The following is a 25,089-nucleotide window of genomic DNA, read 5'->3' on the forward strand; positions in this document are numbered from 1 at the left end:
CCTAATTCACTCTTTAACTGATCAACTCCTTAAACGGCCAGGACCCTCCAGCAGTTTTATTACACACTTCTATAACCTAAGAGTAGCTCAGCTAGATTGCACTGAAGTTCCTGTTGTTACTGAATAATCACTTCCATGTAATAAGCCTCAGATTTTAAGGTGTTAACAAGCTCCTCGTTAGCTGGCTCAGGTGTGTCACATAGAGAAAACAAAAATGTGCAGAGCCTGGGTTCACCAGGACTGAGATTGTGATACACTGTGTGCACCTGTGCATGTGTTGCACTTTTTGTTTCTCTTCATTTTTATATACAGAGGTAGCCTAGCCTAGCTAACACCCAGTTAGGGTCACTACCCTTTCATTTTTATTTTGATCTAGGTCTTTAGGCTGGTTAGAAAGCTTCCCTGTGCATCAGCCCAGGGTGGACATTTGTGTATTGTGCCTGTAAGTGTGAGAATCTATATGAATTACAATCTAAACTTCACAGACTGTTCGCCTTATTAGCCTTCTTTTTCTTTACTGTTCATGAATTGATTGTTTTTTTTTTCCTTCATTATTTTCCTGAACTACATGGAAACATTAAATTCTTTATATGGTTACTCAAGATTAAAGATTAATGACGAAAGAGATTTTGGTAGTCGAGCTGTAGCTGCCTTCTCTCTCTCTCTCTAGATATATATTTATATGATTTTGTTTTTTATTTAGTGGGTTTATGTGTTCTGTCCAAATCTATAAATTTTATTTTATAGTGCAATAAAATAACTTTTCTGATCTTCAAATAAATCATCATTGTTGCATATGCTCTTCGTTGTCTCTTTGCATATACATATCTGTGATGGGACTCCTTCTGTGAACTTAGAGGTTAAAATGTACAACCCCAAAAGTTGAGACACTGTCAAAAATGTAAATAAAAACAAAATGCAATGATGTGCAAATCATTTAAACCCTATATTTCATTGAACATGCTTCAAAGACAACATATTGAATGTTGAAACTGAGAAATTTTATTGTTTTTGAAAAATATATGCCCATTTTGAATTTGATGCCAGTAACACGTTCCAAAGAAATTGGGACCACCAACACCTGGTGTTTAATTGACAACAGGTCAGTAACATGATTGTGTATAAAGAGCATCCCAGAGAGGCGGAGTCTTTCAGCAGTAAAGATGAGGAGGGGTTCACCACTCTGTGAAAGACTGCACCATCAAATAGTGAAACAATTCAACAATAACGTTTCTCAACGTAAACAGCAAAGAACTTTTGCTTTTCATCCTCTACGGTACATAATATCACTAAAAGATTCAGAGAATCTGGAGAAATCTCTATGTAAGGGACAAAAACCAGTATTTGCTGGTCGTGATCTTTGAGCCATTTAGAAAACTTGTCTGTCTATGAAAACAGTTAGGCACTGCATCCACAAATGCTAATTGAAACTCATAAATGCAAAGAAGAAACCAAATATAAACAGGATTCAGAAATGCTGCCACCTTCTCTGGGCCTGAGCTCATTTAAAATGGACTGAGGGGAAGTCCTGTGGTCCGACGAATCAACATTTGAATTTCTTTTTGGAAATCATGGACGCTGTGTCCTCCGAGCTAAAGACCACTCAGCTTGTTATCAGTGTACAGTTCAAAAGCCAGAATTCATGATGGTGTAGGGATGCATTAGTGCACATAGCATGGGTGATGTGCACATCTGTGAAGGTACCATAAAAGGAACATGTTTCTGGAGCCCTTACATGCCAAAAATACTTAGGTTTCCCACCAAATCTTTTCTTCTTCTCCCCTTATACAGAAAACTAGGGGTTAACACTGCCCTCTAGCAATTGGGAAAGGAATTTCCCCAGTGACAGTGACTGCATACTGTCACACACCCCCTCCCTCAGAAAAAGGTTTGACCCAACCATAATTTTTTTTCAGATTTTTGACACGGAAAATATCCTTTTTGTCCATCTAACATAGCTACTAAACAGTTTACCCTATTGACGTTTGAGGATCTTGGCAGGACCTTGCCATTTAGGGGCTAGTTTGGCCATGAACGCATCCCCTGCCCGTGACAATGGGTGAGTCTGAATCCAAACAAGATCTCCTTCTTGAAAATGTGGTGATTTGTCTCTTTTGGTCATAATACCTTTTCTGCCAGTTCTGAGCTTTTGCCAAATTAGTCTTCACCCTATCCAACATCTCTTTTTGCCGTTGAATGGTGGTGTATGCCTCCTGACCATGCTCTGGTGGTCATCGACTTCTGCTGGTGTCATTTCTGTGCTTTTCTTGCCATGCTAAATTAATGGCAAAGCAGAATTCAGGTATTCAGCAATCCCAAGCACGAAGGTTGTCTTTTACATAAGAAGCAAGCATGCACTTCAATGTACGATTAATTCTTTCTGTCAAATTAGCTTGAGGGTGATAAATCTAACCATTAATTTTGTGTCACCCCCCATTGCTTACACATTGCGTTCAGAAGCTGCGAAGTGAACTGTGGTCCACGATCAGAAACAAGATAAACTGGAACACCCCAACAAGCAAAAATCTTTTTGGTGGGAATGGAGGATATTAGTTGGCTAAGCGCAGGGGAAACAGTCCCACCCATTTACTGCAGTAGTCCACAATAATGGGACAATATTCATTTTGCTTACTGCTTTTTGGAAATGGCTCCGTGAGATCTATGCCTGGCATGTAGCCTGGCACAACTATAGGGGTTGATTGTAGTTGTCCTGACAGCTTTGGAATTCATGGTTTGTACTGTTGACAGACAGTGCATAATTTACAACACATTCCACACATTTTTTTTGAATCTCTGGCCAATAAGCTACATCCAAAAGTCCTCTGAGGGTTTTCATCTGTCCAAGATGACCACTCATTGGGTTGTCAGGTGCAAAGCTCAGAGATTGTGATCTTAATGTGGGTACCATGATCTAATAACACTGTCCCCCCCTGCTGGGTAGGCACACTCTGATAGCCATTGTGGATTTTGTAGTGGATGCGAGTAGTATCTGGGCTAGCCTCTTTGGCAGCTTGCCATAGGGGTTGCAATGCTGAATCCGCATGTTGGCTTTTACCTGTTTCGTCCCAGCCAACTGGTAAGTCACTGGTAGGAGTATTTGCTTGATAAGCAGCAATGGTTTGCATACTGGTGTCATTAGATAAGCTGCATGACAGAGAATCTGGTACCACATTACACTTGCCCTGCGATACTTGACTGTGAAGTCAAAACCTTGTGCCCACTGGGTTAAATGAGATGAAGGCTTGAGGTGGTTAAAAACCCAAGTGAGGGCGGAAGGGTCTGTTATAACCTCAAAATGATGTCCTTCCAAATGATGTTGCCACCTTTCTACTGCCCACACAACCGCTAGGCATTCCTTTTCAGAAAAAGAATAAGCCTGTTCTGCTTTGTTCAAAAGTGTCCCAGTGGCATAAGCGACCACATGTTCTTCCCCATCTGTCCCTTGCAACATGACGCTGGAAGGCAGCTGCAGCATTTTTAAGTCTAAAAGGAAGGCATGTAAATTCATACAACCCTCGACAAGTAACGAAAGCAGTCTTTGGTATGCTAGCCTCTAATCTAGCATACTACCTAAAACATCTAGTGTATTGATAATGTGAGCACCATGCAAGGACTCAAAGATCTCCTGTATCTGAGGCATGGGGTAGGTATCCAAATGAGTCTTGGTGTTTAACCCATGGTAATCAACACAAAAGTGAATCCCATCATCTTTCTTCGGTACCAGAACAACAGGGGAGGCCCAAGGGGTGATGGAAGGCCATATGATGTTCTTCTCCAGCATGTTGTTGATTTCCTGTTCAACGAACTTCTGCTTCTCCAGTGACACCCTGTAGACTTTCTTTCTGATGGGTATTTGGTCGGTTGCGTTAATCTGATGCTGGAGTCTAGAAGTGAAACCCAGTGCATCAGTACACACGTGTGGCCACTGAAGCAATAAGTGGTGGAGTCTCTCTTTGTCCGAAATGTCCACATCAGCTCTGTCTCTCAACAGGTCAAGATGTAGCAGGGTTAGTTGAGAAACATTTGGCCAAGGCTGGGCTAAACACAGTTGCAGGGTATCTTACAAAATGGTCACCCCAGCACTGTGGAGAAGTCCATGCCCAGAACCAAAGGAAATGCTAGGTCTCTGTTGTCCAGCACATACAATTTCAGATTCAGCCCATGCTCATGGAACCTGCAGTCCCATTCAACCATACCTAAAGCACTCTGCACTGCCCCATTAGCCAAAGAAAATGTCTGTCCTCCCGAAGGCTTCCAGACCTCCCTATGTGCCTTTAACTTCTCTCAGAGAGAATACCTTACGAGGGAATAAGTGCTTCCTGTGTCCACTAGTGCATGTATTATTCAGGACTTGATCTGAATAGGGAAAGCAACTGGCTGCCATGGGTTAGTTCTGCTGACAGGTTGTCCCTCAGTAGCAGGCATAAGGTATGCTAGTGTTTTTTGGCTTGTTGGGGGAAGAGGTCTCTTCTTCTGAGCTTCACTCTTAGCACTTGCATAAAAGGACTTCATCTCAGACATGTCTCTTTCAATGAGGGTCCCCACTCTCACTAAGTCTGCCACAGTTTTCACTGTACCTCTTAAAAGACTAGCCAAGTGAGGATTACAATTTCTCAGTATGGCTTGGACATTGTATCTTTCTGGCATGTTTTGTTTCCACCTGAGGTAAAGAGCACAGTACTGGAAAGCAAAGTCTCTTAGGCTCTCTGTGGTCCCTTTACACCTTTCATGAAGCCTTTTTTCTACTTCTGCCTCAGATTCATCCATTAGAAAGGATTTCAGAAACACAGCTTTGAACTGTGGCCAGGAGCTGATATACCTTCTTTCTGCAGACCACCAGTCCTTAGCAGTCCCCCACCAGAGCAGATGTTAAGACAGCAAACAATTCAGCCTCACTCAGTGGGTGGACAGCTAAAAACTCTTCACACTTCTCCACAAACGTGACTGGATCCATGTCCTCGTCCCTGCAAAAGGACCAGCAGGGTATTCAAGTGGTAGGCTAGGCCCATCCAATACCTCAGGCTGAGTGGCTGCCATGTTGTGTGGTGTTTGGAAAATGCCTGTAGTTATTTCTCAGAAATGGGGGAAAAAAGTCAAAGACAAAAAGTCAAACCAGCCTCTCTTGTCACCAGCAGTTCACAAATAAGCACCAAAAAAGTCCTGCAAACACAGTAATTTGTAAATAAATTAACTGCTGAAAATATGGCCTGCTAACATTAACCTTAGCATTAACATAAGCCTCAACCAATCCCCAACACAATGTTTATACCTAGCACAAAGTTAAGTTTTAGAAAAAAAACAAAACACTTACTGAATGAAAACGGAAGGTAAGTTCCTCAAACAAAGGACTGTGTAAGTTGAACAGCAGAGGCTCCTCCACAACAACAGATGCTTGTTTGTTGGTGTCACTATGCTGCTCAACTTCTACTCTGCCACCATTTTATAGGATATTAGAGACACTTAAAGATGAACTAGCTCCCCCTAGAGGCCTGGGTGTATAAAAACTATATATATATATATATATATATATATATATATATACACATATATATATATATATATGTATGTATATATATAGAATTTATATTTATATATATATTTAATATATAAAAAAATCAATGGTAGCCGATGCTTCATGGCGTTTGTTTCAGTTCAGTGTCTATGAATTTCAAAACATCTGCAGGAGAGGTGAAGGGCTTTGCTCCTTCTGATGGTTTCGGCTGAAGAACACGGTGAGCCCGGTCAATGATCAAGGGTTCCTGGAAGTGCTTGTCGCCCAGCAGTTTAGGAATCAGGGCAGCCTTGAATTCAGTTGGCTTTCCTTCTTCCTCCTCTTCTGGACTGCAGACAACTTTAATGTCATTGCGACGTGACCAGCCCTCTAAATCATCAACGTTTGCCTCAAGCACTTTGTTCGCCTTCCGGGTGTCAGCGAGGGCTACCTCAAGGGAGCTAATACGGGCCTCGTGGTCTTGCACCTGCCCCTCAATAGCCTCTGTCCTCTCTGCAAATGCCTGTATTGTTGTTTGCAAGGACTGTTCGAATTTGTCAAACCTCTCATTGATAGTTTGCAAAATCTTATTCGATATGTTCTCCTGTATCAGTGGTAGCTCTTCATCAGATTGATGGTAGCTAGCATCCTGACTAAGAGAATCATTGCTAGCTGCCGCTGGCTGCTGGCGTTCCTGCAAATGCTTGGATGTTTTCGGCAGCATTACAAAACCATGAATTGCAGTCGCGGCCAGTAAGTGACTGAACTAAACAAATATGTAAAAATTAAATGAGAGACGGTGAGAAAATTCAATTTTATAAACTTAGCGCACAGTAGCTCGGAATATATGCGTCTACTCCATGCACTGTTGTCTAGCGCCCCATTCAGGCATTTTTTTTTGATAGGCTGGCGTGTCCATGTGAGGCTATAGCCTATCAGTTACATTTTAAGATGAAAAATGCTAAAAGAAAATACACAACAACAAAAAAGTAATCACTACAGAAACATAGTAATAAATAGTTATTCATTAAAAATAATAATAATCCAAAGGTGCTACCTGTCACCACTGGTGAGTTAATTAATTTCATTGTTTGCAAATGAATAATTGTGGTCGCAATTGCAAACAGTTTTGTTGGAGTCTGGAACCCTGTAATATAAGATCTGTGTTCTTTGACATTTAAGTGCCTTCAGCTTTTAAGGATCAGTTTCAACTCTGTGTTTTTAAGTCACAGGTCCCAAGTAGTAAACAAACTAGGAAACATGGTACTTCTCTGGTGATAACTTCAGACAATACTTTTTGAGATCTATTAAAACTGTTTAACCCTTTTATAAAGTGCTGCTCTTCGGTTGTTTTTAAAATAATATGTCATCAAGAAAAACCAAGACTTTCAAATGTAAATCTCTTAAATCTCATTTCTCCATTAACCTCTGGATTTAACTAATAATGTTGATGTATTAGTGACACCTTATAGCACTTTCCAGAATGCTAGTGTACAAACAAACACAGCTTTGTGCTTGTCAACTCTTCAACTTCAGCCTAGAAGTGCCCTGATTTTAAATCAAGCACTGAGAACGTCTATGCATAGCTTCACTGCCCAACAGCAATGGGAGATGAAAGAGGAGTGTCTCAGTGTTACTCAATACGTGTTCTGACATTCTTGTGATGTTGCTTGAACTTTTACTGGCCAAGTTGCATTCCAGTATATAAGAATGCATACGTCAATGATGGTTGAGGTACACTGCGTTTTTGTTCCGCCTCAAACGCTTGCCAACATGAAGAAAGGCTTTTCTATCACTGCACAGCCGTCACAACTGGCAGAGGATACAAATCAGACCCACAAATGTAAGTTTATCATTTCTCTTATTTCAAGAAAACAGTGCACTAACATCTGCTTTAAAAATAGAGACAAGAAATAGATAATAAAGTTGTCAAATCTCTGTTTCTTTCATACAAATAATATCTATTATTAAGAACTATAAGTAAAATATTTGGGTATTAAGTGCTGGTGCTATAAAAGTTGCAAGTGTTGTAGCACAAATAACATTTTTTGTAGTGCAGAGTTAAAAAAAAAGGACATAAACTTCTAAAAAATCTCAATAGCTGTAATAATCTTTCATTTTAACTGCGACAAACAGAAGCAGCATGTAAAATGTTTGTTTTTTTTAGTTTTCATTTTGTGAAATACACAGATGAATCATTTTTCCCCCAGATACCCTACACGGGGGCAATATTCACTCTCAAGTAGTGTTTTTTTTTGTTTTGTTTTGCATCATTGAGTGTGAGGAAACCTATTACCTAAAGGTAAGGCTCATTGTTATTTAATGTTATTTTTAATGTAACCTGCTTATTCTTAAAAAGGAGGCTAAACATAGTGTCTAAGCTAAAGATGGCAAAGACAGTAGACAGTCAGACAGCCATAGCTGTGGAAAGAGCTCTTAATAAAGGCAATCCATGACAATGAAACCCACCGAAGACAAATCTGACCTGCGGCAGTTATTTTTAATCGTGACTAACACCGATGGGAACCCGTTACAAAGGTCTGCGGGCAGGAGTGGGGCAAAACGTTTAGGCTGCGAGTGGGAGCTGGACAAATGGTGCAGGTATTCTACAGGAGCGGAATAAAATCTTGCAGGAGTGGGACTAAAAAAATCTGTCCAATGCAGACATCCAATCTCAGTCCATAGAATTCTCTAACCTATGTATCATACTGTTATCTGATGGAATCAGCTTTACTAGTTCCACAAGTAAGAGTATTGATCATATCTTTGTATTTCATATGCTTTGTCTGTTTCCTGTTTGTAATTTAAGTAATTTAGCCCCTTTATTACATTTTAAACCTCAAGACAAACAGTACACATCAAATAATTAAATGTCTATGTTTCTGATTAGGAATGATTAAAAGGGCTATTTAAGGACACATTAGCTTCTAGCAAAGGATATACCTGTAAGCCAGAGACAAAGGTAAGTGGCACTATAGACAGTAGCCTCTGTTCACTGGGCTCTGAGAACTGCACCATAGCAAAGGTACTTGCATACTATGAAGTCTACAAAATCATCCTCGTTTTTTTTTTCAAGTTCTTCCAAGGTAACCTGTTAACAATATTTTTTCCAAAAATTAAAGTTTGTTCTTCAAGTTCTTGACACTGAGAAACTCTCTCTGACTCACTGATGGCTTCAATATTTCGCAGAACTTAAAGGTGTTTTCTTACTGCTCCTATGTCCTGGGGAGAAAGATCATGCATTAAAATGATGCAGTGCTTCACCTTGAATGTTTAACCCAAATCTAAGTCATGGTAGGCAAATACCTTTTGTCAAGTTAAGCTTTTCAGTGACTGACTCTTTCCATTCTGTAGACAATGGGGAATTTCCAAAACCCAAAAACTGATGCTCAGCTTAAAGGCTGAATTCATCTGAAGCTAGTAACTCAGCAATGATACATTTACAGGGCATCATGATCCGTCTCACTGTGTAGGAACTGACTGTGCGTGCATTCACAAAAGGAAGAACAGCTTGAAACAAAGCTTTCTGGCAGTGACAGGGCCAGTGGCTCTGACACTGTACACTTCCTTGTAATCAAATGCTTAGAACTGTATGAATGGTATTTTTCTGTCTTTCCGGTGTAACTGCTGGTTCCTCGGAAAACTATGTCACCAGGCTTAGAGGACCACCTTAACTGACTGAAGTATCTTCAACACTGCATAAGATCCATATAGAAGTGAATAATTCTTAGGAACTTCAAAAGACTCTCCTTACAGAGCATCTAATTTATTGTTCTTTATGAACATGTGACGGACTGTCTAGGGAAAATGAAGGCTATAGAGGAGAAATTCAGAGCCAGCAATTTTTAAGGAAGCTGATGACTACTTTAGTGTGTTTATAAAGAACTGGTTGGCCTTTTTATTCCCTTGGAATTATACGGCTCAGTCTGCATTCTGAGCACTTGGAGATATTGAGCTTTGAAGATTTTGCATTCCTTCTCATCCTAAGAACTTCTGCTTGTAGATATAAAGTTCTGGCAAAACATAAAAGGAAGCAATGATTTTCACGGAACACACACAGTTTACTCGTAATTTGTTTTAAAACATAATATTAATGTTGTAACAGAGTGTCTACATATCTGAAAGTTAAATTCTATGCTTTCTATGACATTTTTAAATGTATTGTTTTAGGACAAACATTTAAATTCTTGAGAGATTATTTACTTAATTAATAGAGATTAATTAATAATTGGTAGGAACCATTAGTTTAAGTTTGCTTTAGTTAGACAGCAAACAGCTACTGTTATAAACTGTCCCAGCAAGTAAGTGTAGCAGGTCTGTCTAAAGGCAGTCTGAGGTTTTGTATCAGAAATGTGACACTTGGAGAAAGAAGAAAAAGAAAGATAGAAGAATGAATGAAATGAATATTCATGTTGTAATTAAGATCCTATCAATTGAAGCGTATACAATTTAATTACCTTTAAGCCTAAACATTTATACAATTTAAGACAATAAGACTTTTTAAAGAGCTGTAAGAAGACAGAGTTTCAGCAACATGTTTTCATGTTTCATAAGTTTTACAAACGCACAGTCACTGAGCAGAGTGGCGACATGACAAAGAAGCAGAACCTGATTGGTCCTTTTGTGTCAGCTGATTGGCTCACAGATAAAACCTTATAGAACTAATTTAGATTTTGGTGATATAACCTTTTTTGTTTTCTAGATAAAGTCTAACGATGCATACAACTTAAAAAACACCTCACCATAATGTTGTCACAGAATTAGAACATGTGAATAATTCAGTTTTGACAAAAATGTCAGGCAGAACCGTTTAATTCCAACGGGATCATTTTCTTCCCCGACTTCAAGTTCGAAACTTTAATGGGTTGTTCACTCAAGTTGGCATGACATAAGAACCAACGAATAGTTCTCCTTGTGAACCAGTGTCTAAAAGGCACTCGTATGCTTCTCTGACAATTTTGATTTGTGTAGTACACTTTGCACTAATTAACCCTTTAGGTAGTGTGTATGCATACCAAGTAGAATAAGAATAGACTGTTGCACCATGTTTTTTACCACCCCATTTCCAAAAAAGTTGGGGACGCTGTGCAAAATGTAAACAAAAACAGAATGCACTTATGTGCAAATCATTCAAACCCTATAACTTCAAAGTTCAGTTTTGAAAATAGTATAAAGACGAAATATCAAAAGATGAAACTGAGACATTTTATTGTTATATATGCCCATCTTGAATTTGATGCTAGCAACAGGTTTCAAAAAAGTATATAATATAACACAACTAACTATATTAATTGGCAACAGGTCAGTAACATGACTGGGTATCAAAAGAGCCTTTCAGAAGTAAAAATGGAGACATGTTCACCACTCTGTGAAAAACAGCACAGGCAAATAGTGCAACAATTCAAGCATAACGTTTCTCACTGTAAAATATCCGTAGACTTGGGGATTTCATCATCAGTGATACATAATATCTTTAAAAGATTCAGAGAATCCAGATAAATCTCTGAATGTAAGGGAAAAGGCTGAAAACGAATACTGGTTGCCCGTGATCTTCAGGCCCTCAGACAGCACTGCATTAAAAACAGACATGATTCTGTAGTGGAAATCACTGCATGGGCTCAGGAACACGAAGGCAGAGACCCGGACAACAGGAGCATCACGTTTAGACAAAGCTTTACTGTTCAATAGTAAACGTGTACACATACACCTTTAAAGGTTTGGGAGTGAAATGGAACAAAGACATAAGACAGCTGACAATAAGACATCCAGCTAGACAAAATCAACAAGATGAACTGGTGACTGGCTTACAGGACTAATCTATGAAGCTCAATGTGATCGAAAAGTTAAACTGACTTTCAGTACTGACAAGGCTGAGAGTAATAGTATTGTATGCGAAGCTAGCTGCAATGGTGGAGTATGGACGGGAGCCAAAGCAACGAAAATAATAAAAAACCTCTAACCTGCCTAACAGGAACTAACCTGCACAGAATACAGTGGGTGGTACTCACCCCTTACCTAGTGTGTCTATACAGTGTGTTACTACAGTGTCAGATATAAAGGTGAGCCCAAACTGCCTGTTCACTCATCGCGCTAGAAGGAGATACACAGAGAGTGAGTGAGAGAGAGCGACAGAGTACGAGAGAGAGAGAACGAGGAAGAGACACAGTGAGGCCAAAGCAGAACTAAAACTAACGGGGCTACAATTTTAATAACAGCATAAGTCACCAAACTGCCAGCAAACCAAAGGCCTCACAGACACACAATGCTGTCCTCCCCTCACATGTTGCCAGATCAGCCTTTTATCTTCAGCCGTGATTCTGATTGGAGGATGAGGGAATAGCAGTAGACATCTTATTGGAGGGCTGCCACTCACACAGCCACTGGTTGGGTTGCACTTGTTAATAAGTAAGGTAGACAGACAGGGAAAAAAAAAAAAGACAAACAAGAAACATGCACGCCGTCCTGGCATGTAATACAGTTCATCACTGCATCCACAAATGTTAAAAAAAAAAGTTAAAACTCTTCCATGCAAAGACAAAACCATAAACATGAACCATGAAACATCGCCGCCTTCTCTGGGCCCAAGCACATTTCAAATGGACTGAGACAAAGTGGTAAAGTGTCTTGCGGACAGACTAATTAAAATTTCAAATTCTTTTTGGAAATCATGGACGTCGCGTCCTCTGGGCTAAAGAGCAGAGGGATCATCCAGCTTGTTATCAGTGCACAGTTCAAAAGCCAGCATCTGTGACAGTATGGGGGGCATTAGTGCACATTGCATGGGTGATTTTCACATCTGTGAAGGCACCGTTAATGCTGAACAATATATCCAAGTTTTGGAGCAACATATGCTCCATCCAGACAACATATTTTTCAGGGAAGGCCTTGATTATTTCAGCAAGACAACGCCAAACCACATTCTGCATGTATTATAATGGCATCACTCTGTAGTAAAATAGTCTATGTGCTAAACTGACCTGACTGCAGTCTGTCACCCACTGAAAACATATGTCACATTAAACTATAAACATGACAAATATGATCTGGTGAGCAGCTGAAATCCTATATCAAGCAAAAATGGGAAAATGTTTCACTTTCAAAACTACAGAAGTTGGTCTCCTTTTCCTTTTTTCCCTTTCATTTGTTGCATAGGTGCTGACTGTGCTTTAAGCTTGGTGATGTCTTTTCAGCAGCTCTGCTTCTGAGGGGAGTTCATGAGAATTCATGTATTTGGCTCTTATGGGATGGGAGACTGCCTGGATGTTGCCTTGAGCTCTGATGACCCAGGATGTCTCTTTCACATTGTTTCGATGGCATGTTTGTCTTTTTCAGTACAGCTCGACAGTAGAGAGCCCTGTCTTTCCACTGCTTTTGTTGAAGCTCAGAGAACAATACATCATCTCTTTATCCTTCACAGCGTTGGTTTTCAACTGCAGTCCTACTGACGCACTGTCCTGAACAGTTTCAGGCTGTCCTTGCTTTACTACATCTGATCCAACTCATCAGCTAATTATCATGCCCTTTATGAGTTTGATTAGGTGTGTTAGAGCAGCGAATACTTGAACCTGTGAAAGGTGGGTTCAAAGGACTGCAACTGAAAAGCGCTGCTTAAAATGTTTGGTGGGTTCTGATGTAGGAAAACCAAGAACTCTGCAACAGACACTCCCTGGTGATGCTCCATGCAGCAGCATTTTGGTCCAGCATGACAAACCCAGCAGAGGCTCTGCAGAGAATAACAGAGACAGCTTGTTATGGGAGAATATTAATCTCTTCAGTAACTGCCATGCCAGAAGAACAGTGCCAGTGTAGTCTGGTGGGATTCTCTCCTCTGTGAGAGGGGAAAACTGAGAGAATGTAGATTCTAAACTGGAGTGCAGCTTCTGGTTCACCTCCTCAGTTTCTTCTCTAAACCTGCAGCAGCAAAGCTCTTTTGGCTCTTGCTGAGTTACAAGTGGACCTGGCTGTACTGCAGGCTTAGCTGATCTCAGATGGTAACAACTGTGAACACTGAGAGGCTGGGCAGCTCTGACCATCTCTACTTTCAAGTTGGTTTGTGGCTCCATTTCTCCTTGAATGGGCCAATAGGTGGATGGTCTTCCGCAAAGCTACATGAATTAAGCAGGGCAGGAATGAACCTCTATCCTCCACCCTCTCATAGTGGCAGCTCATTCCTGAACTCATTAGCTCTCATATGTATACTTCATTTCTTGGCCTGATTCTTTGGTAAATCTTGCCACTTTTCTGTGCAGTTCTGAGCCACTTCCTATTATCCTGTATTTTTTTTTACCTCTGTCTGAGATTTTTTTAGAAGCTGTGGCCTCTGCTTTGAACTTTGTTTATGATTCTTGGTTTACCCATAATAAAGCTTATTTGCCTAATCCCAGCTCATTACAGGATATCACAGTCAAACTTCAGAAACTGTAATTTCACCTGTATAATACGTAATATATATTGCTAAGTATTACAACAAATGGTGCGTTCCTGAAGCTGACTATAAAGAATATTGAAATGTATTTCATTTAAGTGTCTTTGTTTACGTGTTTCCAGCTAAATAGATCAGTCAGATAAGGAGCTCCACAATACATTAATAATTCATCATTGCAAGCTGATAAATGTGATAAGAATTTTTCTAAAGTGAATTTTTTTTTGTAGGTTTCAACATCGTGGTCAGTCATCATGACAGCACATCAGCAACACGTGCCATTCCTAATCATAGCTTTCATTTTGCTAAGTAAGTGCCTGTATTCTACTACATTAAACATAAGTGTCATTCACTAGATAAAGATAAAAGCAACATTTAGGCTATTTGAGGTGATGTATCTGTAAAACATAAAACTTACCTGGAAATGCGTGTTTATCCAAAAAGGATGTGAGCAATGTGTGCGTTTATATTGCACTAGTTAAACAATAATTGTTCATTTGCATGAAAGTTCTTAGATTTGCATGAAAGTTCTTAGATAACCTGCTAACCTATTAAGCCCTCTAGAGCAGGCTGAGCCAGCAGCAGAAAGTTAACCAACTAACAGGTTAATGGTACAAAAGTCAGGCTTTAAGACTTAAAAGAAAGAGTTACTTGAAAACTGAGAAATACAAGGTAAAGAATGTTACTTAAATGCCTGTTACAAGCTTAAAATGTCTGTAGTTAAACTAGAGCTAAGATGAAAATGTGATATAGCACTGAGCTAACCCTGATAGCTTGATGCTGACACACAGTGGTCGATATCTGACTAGCACTATCAAAATGCTGGTTTAAAATGTTCTAAACGTCTGCATTAGACATTGCTGCGTAATGGCACTGCTTTATGGTTTTGACTCTGTGTAAACACAAAAAGCATTTCTCTCATGCAGCTTCAGGTTTTGGTTGACAGATTGATTACAAACAAAAATCTCAACAATAAAGAATGCTTGTTAGGATGATATACAAATGTAACAAATTGTCCGTTTATGCTGTCTGTTTATGTCACTCAAAGCATCATAGGGCGCAGGAATAAGGTGGATAGAAAAACATATAATAAAAATAATCAATTGCAAAAGTATTATAGTAATAAGATATTAAGATAAAATATAGTACGGGGTGTCACAAAAGTAAGGAAACCCATACAAAATGAAAACGAATTGGTAGACAGTGATCCAATTTTAGACACAAGCTGTGGGGGGAGGGGGAAACCTGTTAGGCCATGTCACCAACATGGCGGCCATCCTGAATGCGACCATCTTGGATTCAATTTCAGTTTTACAAATGGGACGATAGATGTGCGACACGTTAAACGGGTAGAGAATTCCACCAGAAAAACAGAGGTGGTATCTCTGCCTGAATGCGAGCACAAGCATCAACAATTCTGTCTTTAAGATGAACAACATTCCAAGTAAATAAGTGCCTTCACATGACCCCTCAGACAGAAATCCAAAGGGGCTATATCAGGAGAATGTGGCGGCCACTCGGTTAGACCCCTACAACAAATTCACTTTTGGAGAAACTGCACATCAAGATAGACAATGTGTCAGTAATTAGGTGGGGTGCATCTTCTTTGAAGAATACAGGAAATATTCCATCCTCTGACAACAATGAAGGAAACACGTCTTCATCTAACAGCCTTTCATAATGGCTTGCACGTAATGTTCCGTCAATGAAGATGGTATGGTATGGTGTGTATGTACCCCATACATGACTTTAGGTGAGGCAACCGTATTAGATGGATCAGTCCAGTGAGGGTTTGTTTCCGACCAGGAGTGGTGATTGTTTGCTGACCTCAGCATTCACAAAGAAATTTGCCTCACTGAACAGCACTTGAGAGGGAAAGCGAGGGTTTACATGAAGTTGCTGTGTCACCCATTCTGCAAATTCTATCCAATGGTCTGGGTTGTCCTCAGTCAGGTGTTGCAGCATTTGAATTTTGTAAGGGTGCCATTTATAGGAAGACAAAACTCGCTGAATTGAGGCATGGCTAACCCCACATTCCAGAGACAGACGACGGGTGCTATGGGGCGGGCTCCTGCTGAATGAGGCCAGAACAGCAGTTGCTACATCCATACCTGTTTTTGGTCGTCCAGCTTTTAGTTTATTGGCAACAGAATCTGTTTCTCAGAATTTGGCAAGAATTTTGGCATCTGTCCTGTGGGTAATGGGATGCCTGTTTGGGTGGTGTTTGTTGAAATGTTCTGCGATGATGTGTGCTCCGTTCACCAGAAATAAGGATGATCTTAATACGTTCTGCTTGGGATAACACCATCCTTCACATCGCCTGTACAGAAAAAAGAGAGAATGAATAAAGTTGCGTTGACATAAAGCACACTACTGTTTTTCTGCTAAAATTCTCTACCAGTTTGATGTGTCACACACCTACCTACACATCTGTAAAACTTAAGTTGAATCCAAGATGGCAGCATTCAAGATTGCCACCATGTTGGTGACATGGCCTAACAGGTTCCCCCCTCCCCCCACAGCTTGTGTCTAACATTGGATCACTGTCTGCCAAACTGTTTTTATTTTATATGGCTGTTTCCTTACTTTTAAGACACAGTGCATAATACTTATACCACTACTAATAATACGAAGAAGTAAAAGAAGTGTAATAGTAATAAGTTGAATCTTAATCATACCAAGGATATGTTATGTTTTTACCTTACACAGGTATCTAAGGTGACAAAAATGCACTGTGTATAATATTTAATTTTTTTTGTCATAATATTTATTTTCTCCCCCTTTGTTTCTTCTGCAGGTGGAAGAGTAAAGACCCAGACTGGTAATTTACATGGTTTGGTTCAGATTACAAAATATTTTAATCTTGTTTAGCTTTGAAAACAACAAAAAACACTTTCCTACATTGTGTGCAGATCACATGGTGCGTGATATATTAAAGTAGCAATGTATTGTAGCCTGAGGTCAAAACACTGTGGGACGTTTGTGCATGTAACAATAGAGGTGAGGAGGCAGGATGCAAGTTAAAGCTAGTTTTTTTTTTGAGGATTAATAGAGTTTATAAAATAGGATGCAAGCAGTAGTAGTGAATGCAAGCAATGAAGAGAACCATAGAAAAACAGGAAACAAACAACAAAGAAAAAATACAAACTAGAAAACTAGAAATTCTCGCTTTCCCAAAGAAGTGCATTGTGAGCTCTTGAGGTGTTTCTCAATGCACTTTCACCACAGAACTTGCAGCTTCACGTAAGCCTCATAGCACAAGCCACATTGGAGCTAGCCATCAGCGAAGTGGAGAAAGCCGAAGTGATCCGTGTCATTACATCCCTTCGTTCTCCTAGCTGCTCTATAGTCTTGCGGGTCAAGACATGATCTTGTACAAAGAATACAAGTCCAGGGACAACTGTGAGAAATTTGGGGCTAAATGTTGGGAGGAACGTAGACTTATTAGGGAGGGAACAGACTGAGAGTGAAATTTTAACATTTTTAATGGCAAAAACAAAGCAAGTTTTTCACTGTGGAAAGATAGATTGCAACTTGCTGTTAAAGCCTATACAGGCACACAAGCTCAAAATATGGCCACAACTCTTCCCAGTAGGCTGAGTGGTGAAGCTTTAACATGTTAGCTGTCTTTACTTCTGTCTGCACAACAGAATTATAAGCAAAGCTGAGTGATGTTTTAAGGAGGAATCAATTTTGGTTTCTTTTCCAAACTTTTGTGAATGCAAGACCCCAAATACCTAAAGAGCCATTAAAAGTCTATGCAGCAGAGATCACACAACTTGTGCTTGAAGCTTGTCCAAATTGTGACAAGCCTGCTATTGCCATCTGATTACAATTACTACTGGGACTGTGCACCACAGCATGCCAGTGCACATCACAGCTCTTCACGGGGTCCAAGACAACACCGCTATTCACCAATCCCTCAATCCTCTCTTCGGCACACACACACACCACTTTCCCAGTGATTATGACCGCGTCCAGCATTTCAGCATTGACCATCTTGCAGAGTTCCAGCTCTGCTTCCAGTACCCAACAAATCATGACAGTCACTTCCCAGCCATGAGGTCTGTTTCAGAGAGGGCCGTATAGAGTCTGTGCTGTTTCTCTTCAGGGACAGATTAGTGTCTCCCAGGAAGTGTGATCAGCATGTGAGCTTTGAGGATGAGGACACTAACCATCATGGAAATACATGACAGTCAAGTCAAGTCAAAGTTTATTTATATAGCGCTTTTTACAACAGGTGTCGTCACAAAGCAGCTTTACAGAAAATTCTGGGTCTGAGCCCCCATGAGCGTCGCCAGTGGCGACAGTGGCAAGGAAAAACTCCCTAAGAGCAAAAGGAAGAAACACAGAGGAACCAGGACTCAAAAGGGGAACCCATCCTCCTCTGGTCCACACCGGATAGCAAACAGCGTTAGTATAAGTATTATAGTACAAAACGGGGAAAACAGGTGGATCAATGGTTAATTAGATTAGTTTTAGTTAATGCAGCAGCAGAGAGAAACCAGAAGGTAACAGAGACATGAGGCTCCCTGAGATGTCGGCGCCCCTCCGCTCCACCGTCAGCAAACCTGAGTTAACACGTGAGCAGCGGGACGACAGCACCAACACTCCCAGTTTACCATAATACTCTCTGACCATGAACCCCAGATCTGCACCTTTTATCTAACAGGGAAAACTAATTACCAAAGGCTCCACTAAACAAGTGGGTTATTAGCCCAGACTTAAAGACTGAGGCTGAGTCTGAGTCCCAAACACTGACTGGAAGATTGTTCCAAAGCTGGGGGGCTTTGTATGAGAAGGCTCTCCCCACTAATGTAACTTTATTAAATCTAGGTACTAGCAGTAAGCCAGTACCTTGTGATCTAAGTAGGCGTGATGGTTCATAGTAGGTGAGAAGTTCACTCAGGTACTGAGGGGCGAGTCCGTTTAGAGCTACTTGTGTTTTGCAGCCCTGATGCCAGCCTTTAGGTTGTCTCTGGTAGTTTCAAGTTTCTCACTGTTGCCAGATGTGAAGACTGTATTGCATACTTTCAGCGGACTGTGGACTTCACTGTTCATCCATTGCTTTGCTTGAGTTACATTATAACATTTCTTGATGAATCCACTGACATGTTGCCAATTCATTTATGTCAACTGTGTCTCTGGTGGCTGCCGTTTTAAACGTCCCAATCAGTTCACTGAAAGCAGTTGTGTAACACTGACTCTGCCCCTTCAGGCCACACACACACTGTTCTCACTGTTGCTTTAACCTGTTTCAGCAGCTGCCAGTATGTGGATACCATTACTAAAGAGATGTGGTCACTCTTACCGAATGAAGGCAGGGGAGTGGTGCTGTAAGCCTCCTTGGCATTTTTGTAAACATGATCCAGTGTGTTTTCCCCACATGCTGGACAGGAGAAGTGCTAACAGAAGTCCCCCATCCTTTGTTTTGAGGGATGTGGCTGTGTGGTCAGTGCAGTTCACTTTCAGTCTCTGTAGCATGATAGCTGAGTCCGGTAGGCTGCTATGAAGCCAGGTTTCAGTAAAAATAAAAACACCATAGTGCCTGGTTTGGTGATCTATCACAAGCCTGAATCTCAGTTCGTCCAGCTTGTATTCAAGACATTTGAGAGTAGTAGGCTGGGAAGTGGTATCCTAGTTAGCTCTGCTAGCCTTGCTTGGACACTCGCTCACCCACCCCGTTCCTGTTTACATTTGCATGCACATGGTCGGCGTATTCCTGCCTGAGGTGAGTCCACAGTCGACTTTAGGCCTCTGGGGCGAGCAATGGGATCAGGAAATGGCAGTCCCTACATTGTTTTCTGATGTCTAGTAATGTTAGTCAGTCCTAAGCAATGTTTAACTTGCACATTTTGTACACAGTGTGAAATGTACAAATACATAAATAATAGGCATAATAAAAGCTGCATGTTAGCAGGAAAGGTAGCCGTCTCCAGCACCATCAGAGGTATTAAGTAGTAATGTAGGCTGCAGCCCTTTAGGACTCATCAAACTCCAGCACCAGTGCCAGGAATCAAGTGTCATATTAGTCCGAGTGATTTGGAGTAGCGTGATCATCTGTGGAGTCAGTTTCAATATCTTCATGGAACTGAAACATCAAAGTTGATGAGTAAAACAGCTCTTTGGCCACAGTTCTGTGCAGCAAAGTGCATTTTGGAGTACATAAACTTGATTTTGTTGACAGTTTCTTACTAGATTGCTTTAAGTATATCAGGAACTTTTTTCTGTCATACACAATGACCCATAGAGTGAACAGCTCATTGCTGGAAAAACACTTGTGAACATGACTTGTGAGTACTTTCTGTTTATGAAGGCTGCATGTTGAATGGCTGCATAGCTACAACAATTATGGAACGTTTTGTTTTTGGGCTGTCTTAGTAAAGGGTGCCCACCTCATCCAGACACTTTGATGTCATACACCATGGAGCCCCATACATCCTGAATCATATGTTATCCTAAAGGGATGACTACATTGGTAGATTAAACTCTCAGGACAATTAACAGAATAATGTAGACTTGGAACCGATGTATTGTGGCTGCTTCCAACTGTCCCCTGTTACTAGTATAAATAACTGCTATGTGCTTAAGATGTTCCCACAACCAGACCTCGACTGCTGTACTTGCCTTCTTGTCTTAAGTGGGGTCAGCTTGAGTGAACTTAAAAAACACATCTGTATCGACTAGAACTTTTTACCTTGAATCACTGGTGTTTTTAATTGGATGAAGTCAAGGACCAAAATTTCAAAAGGTCAATTCACCATAAAAAAAGCAAAAGACATTCGACCTTTCACACTTAGTTTCAATTTCAAGACATGAAGAGACCACAATGCCATCCAGATACAACAAAAGGGAATGGAACCAGTGATCACCCAGAATTCTTTGCATTAGTCGTTGAAAAGTGCTTGGCACATCACAGAACATGAATGGCATCCTATGGAACTTAAACAACCCAAATTAAGCACAAAAAGTGATCATCAGAAAGTGTGGTCATTCAAACAGCTTTATAAATAAGAAAATAAATAGATTATTTACATTCAAATTTAAAGATATGTAATAGAAATTAAAATCACAATTAAACCATCACTATAAACAGTATTTGGTTGATACAGTATTTAGCAGCTAACATTGTTAACAAGTAGTCAGATCTACAAGTTATATCAAATGAAGTGTTTCAGTGAAATGTAATAATTATATTTAAATACGCTGTTCCAGACATAACTTGGAACAGCAAGAAGTGGGGAGAGAGTTAGTCTCATATTGTTATGCGTATGTGGGTCCGTGTGGGTGTCCTTCAATTCAGTCTTTGGTAACTGAGGAATCCGATGGCTTGTGGAAAGAAACTATTGCACAGTCTGGCTGTGAGGGTCTGAATGCTGCGGTACCTTCTTCCAGACGGCAGAAGAGAGAATAGTTCATGTGAGGGGTGTGTGGGGTCAGTCACAGAATTAGTGGTGTGTGGTGTAAATGTCCGTGATGGAGGGAAGAGAGACCCCAATGATCTTTTCAGCAGTCCTCACTATTTGCTGGAGGGTCTTGCAGTTGGAGGCGGTGCAATTCCCAAACCAGGTAGTAATGCAGCTGCTCAGGATGCTCTCTATAGTGCCTCTGTAGAATGTGGTAAGGATGGTGGGTGGGAAATGAGCTTTCCTTAACTTCCACAGGAAACAGAGATGTTGCTGGGCTTTTTTGGTTATGAAGCTGGTGTTCAGGGTCCAGGTGAGGTTCTTGGTGCTCGCAACAATCTCCACAGGGGAGTTGTTGATGGTGAGCAGAGAGTGGTCACTCTGTGCTCTCCTGAAGTCAACAACCTTCTCCTTTGTTTTGTCTACATTCAGATATAGGTTGTTGACTTTGCACCAGTCTGTCAGTCACCGCACCTCCTCTCTGTATGCTGACTCATCGTTCTTGCTGATGAGACCAACCACAGTAGTGTCATCAGCAAACCTCATGATGTGGTTAGAACTGTGAACTGCCGCACAGTCGTGAGTCAGCAGAGTCAACATCAGTGGACTGAGCACACTGCCCTGGGGGGCTCCAGTGCTTAGTGAGATGCTGTTCCTGATTGGACTGACTGAGGTCTCTCAGCAAGAAAGTCCAGGATCCAATTGCAGAGGGAAGTGTTCAGGCTCAGCTTTCCAACGAGATGCTGAAGAATTATGGTATTGAATGCTGAACTGAAGTCTATGAACAGCCTCCTAACATAAGTGTCCTTCTCAAGATGAGTGAGGGCCAGATGAAGAGTGGCGGCTATGGCGTCATCTGTAGAACAGTTGGAGCGATATGCAAACTGCAGAGGGTCCAGTAAAGGAGGCAGCTGGGTCTTGATGTGCCTCATTACAAGCCTCTCCTTACCCACTTGCCAAGTTTAAACAAGAAAAAACTTGAGCCCCTGACAGTGCATCGAAGGACTCCCCAGATCGTGGTAATGGGTAATCTCGGTAATCTTTTCTGATCTTGGCATTCAGCTGCCTTCTTCTTCACCACCACATTGGGAGAACAACAGAGCTGATCAGCCTGGTTCTGAAAGTAAAAAATGCCATTCATAATCACCACAGGGGATTTGAAATTTTCACTGGCCAAGGTAGACTTACCATGAGCTACGAGACTGAGAGACATTGCTAGACACTCTAATGAAGTACGTCATTCTGATTTCGACCTTGATTTAAAAAATCATGCTAAAGAAACTCACTAACCATAATCAGTGACACGGCTGTTACCGTGGAAATTTTAACAGCATGTCGGAAGGTTAAGGCAAATTAAGTCAAATTTTATTTATAGAGTGCTATTTACAGCAGCTATTGTCACAAAGCCGATTTATAGGGGAAGAAACCTTGAGAGGAAGTCAAACTGTGCAGCAGTGTGAAGTTTGAGAGTAAGTTTGTCAGCTCTGTCAGGGCTGGTATAAAGACAGGAGGTACAGGGCTGAGGTGGGTTTTCGCAGACAAATATTAGGTAGCTAACAGCTAACATGACCTACACACAGATCATGGCATCATGCCATGCTGCACGATAAAAACATGTAGAGAAGAATTTCATGAATATATATTTTCTCTTACAGAATTGTTTTTGCTCATTTCCTTAAAGACGGCGAGATTTGCTTTAAAAGAGGGAAATATTTTCTGAGTGTATTGCACTGTTTAATAATAAGCTACAACAGTAGATATGACTAAGCACACTCACTTCATAGGTAGATCATCTCTGTTATTTCTCTGACACTTTTAAAAAACTTTATATTTCAATGCCCAGCAGTACTGACCTGTGAAAATACAAAAAAGAGGGACAATGTTATAATGTTTCAATTTTTTTTTTGTTTTGTTTTGTTGTTTTGCTTAGAAGTAGCAACACAAACACCAACCTACCAATCCCTGACAAGTAAGTTATTCTATTTTTGATATAGCACATTTTATTTGATTTTTAATTGATTTTCATGGCCGAGCTTTAACAAATAATAAGTTGTAATAGGACAATGTGCTTTTTAATGATCATTGTTTAATCATTTTTAAGATCTATATTGTTTTTGCTCAAATTCACATAAATTATTTTTCTCCACTAAAACTATTCATTCTTCTCAAACCATAAAGTGTACAGACATGGACTTTGGTCAATAGATAGTCCTACCTGCTACACGAGATGAACTTAAAACACTGTCAGGCATCGTCAGGCCAATTATGTATTGGCCTAGATCTCCTATACCATGAGGCATACAGACATAATTCTGGATGGTGCTGATTTATTGTTTCATGCTAATCCAAAATTCATCACAAACCCTAAACACCCTCTGCCTTCCCCCTGGAAAAATTCAGCAATATTTTTTATATCTCTCACCACACCTACTTTTGCAAAATTGTCCTAGGTTTTTCATCCAAAATGACTGACCACTGGAGGGCTCAATTTAGAAAATTTTGATTAAGTATATCTCATATAACATTTCACTTCACTTATTAGTCACAATTTAGTGACTAATAATTTAATTTGCTATTATAATGTGTTTTATTCCTTTTACCAAAAATAGTTTGAAAATAGTTCTTTTGACATTAGTGGTATGATATTCATCTAATCTTTTCAAAATTTGTCTTGAAGTAATCTGTGGCATCTGGAAGGAAATGCTTATCAAAAATATCGACTTTTTGCCACATATTAACTAATCATTGTGGCTTTGGCAATTCTGAAACAAATTTCTCATCAACTTAAAATTTAATTCACGTGCACATGAATTGAGATTCAGATAAGGCATGTAAAACTTGACCCAGATTGGCCTTCAAGGGGTGCTACAGTGCAAAATGAGACTAAAAATCATTAAAAATCCTGCAATTATTTCCTTTGTCCTACAAAAAGGTCTCTTGTTCTTCAAACATCTTTGCAATAACTAGTTATGTTAGATATTGAACTGCTTGTCTGGTATTTTTTAATTTTTTGTTCAAATTCTGCAGCTTGCTATAACAAGAACTAACAATCAACCTGTGTTAAACTTGATACATACCTTGACTGATAAATATCTTGACTTCACTTGTTCAATAATCATGACATATAAAGGACTTTTGTGTAGTCTGACCCACTATCATTTTCATTCTGTCTGTAAAAAAAGCCCCAGTCTGGCTCATTAGACCCCTGGTGCTTGGACCCCATGGATTGCCAATTGCAGTTAAATTTTATGTTTTTATTGTTATAATAGCTAAACCAACAGGTAACAGACATTCACGAGTAGATTCAAAATTTAAATAGGTTACTAATGTAACAAAAGTGGAATGCATTATAATATTTATTTTTGCTTATTGTTTTCCTCTGTTTCTTCTACAGCTACAGAAGTAACGAACCAGACTGGTAATTTGGAGCTTTGATTCTGATTAGCAAATTGTTTATATTCTCGCTCTTACATTCAGACACAGATCATGAGGTGTTTGAGAATTTTTGCTTTTTACATTTTCATACCTGAACTTCCACTAGTACATTTTTAAAATTCACCCTTAATTTTACTTAGATCGTTTTCAGGCATAAGCTCGCCAGTCATCAAGTTCAGCTGTACTCATGCTTATTTCACAAGGGAACATGAACTGAAATATTCTAGTGTGACTGGTTTTAGAATTTAGATACTAGTTTAATTGTTTGGCTGAGTGATGCTGCACTCTGATGCCAGTTACTAATTTTTTAGAAGATCTCACCGTTATGTCTGGGG

At 40.1% G+C, this 25,089-nt stretch overlaps 1 protein-coding gene across 8 annotated transcripts in view; it reads left to right on the forward strand.

The window, feature by feature from the left end:
* Positions 1-7,219: 7,219 nt before the first annotated feature.
* LOC118808721 overlaps positions 7,220-25,089 on the forward strand; it is a 33,117-nt gene continuing 15,247 nt past the window's right edge. The window contains exons 1-7 of one of the 8 annotated variants that reach the window (XM_036571611.1): positions 7,223-7,334; positions 7,702-7,793; positions 8,382-8,453; positions 14,144-14,222; positions 16,711-16,734; positions 23,250-23,288; positions 24,714-24,737. In XM_036571611.1, the coding sequence (XP_036427504.1) occupies positions 14,168-14,222; positions 16,711-16,734; positions 23,250-23,288; positions 24,714-24,737 (142 nt within the window). In that variant the 5' untranslated portion in view covers positions 7,223-7,334; positions 7,702-7,793; positions 8,382-8,453; positions 14,144-14,167. Of the gene's footprint in view, positions 7,335-7,701; positions 7,794-8,381; positions 8,454-14,143; positions 14,223-16,710; positions 16,735-23,249; positions 23,289-24,713; positions 24,738-25,089 lie in introns of all 8 variants that reach the window. The other 7 variants (XM_036571614.1, XM_036571613.1, XM_036571608.1 and 4 more) reach the window with 7 other exon arrangements.

This window comes from Colossoma macropomum, unplaced genomic scaffold (genome assembly GCF_904425465.1).
Source record: "Colossoma macropomum unplaced genomic scaffold, Colossoma_macropomum, whole genome shotgun sequence".
Lineage (NCBI taxonomy): Eukaryota > Metazoa > Chordata > Actinopteri > Characiformes > Serrasalmidae > Colossoma > Colossoma macropomum.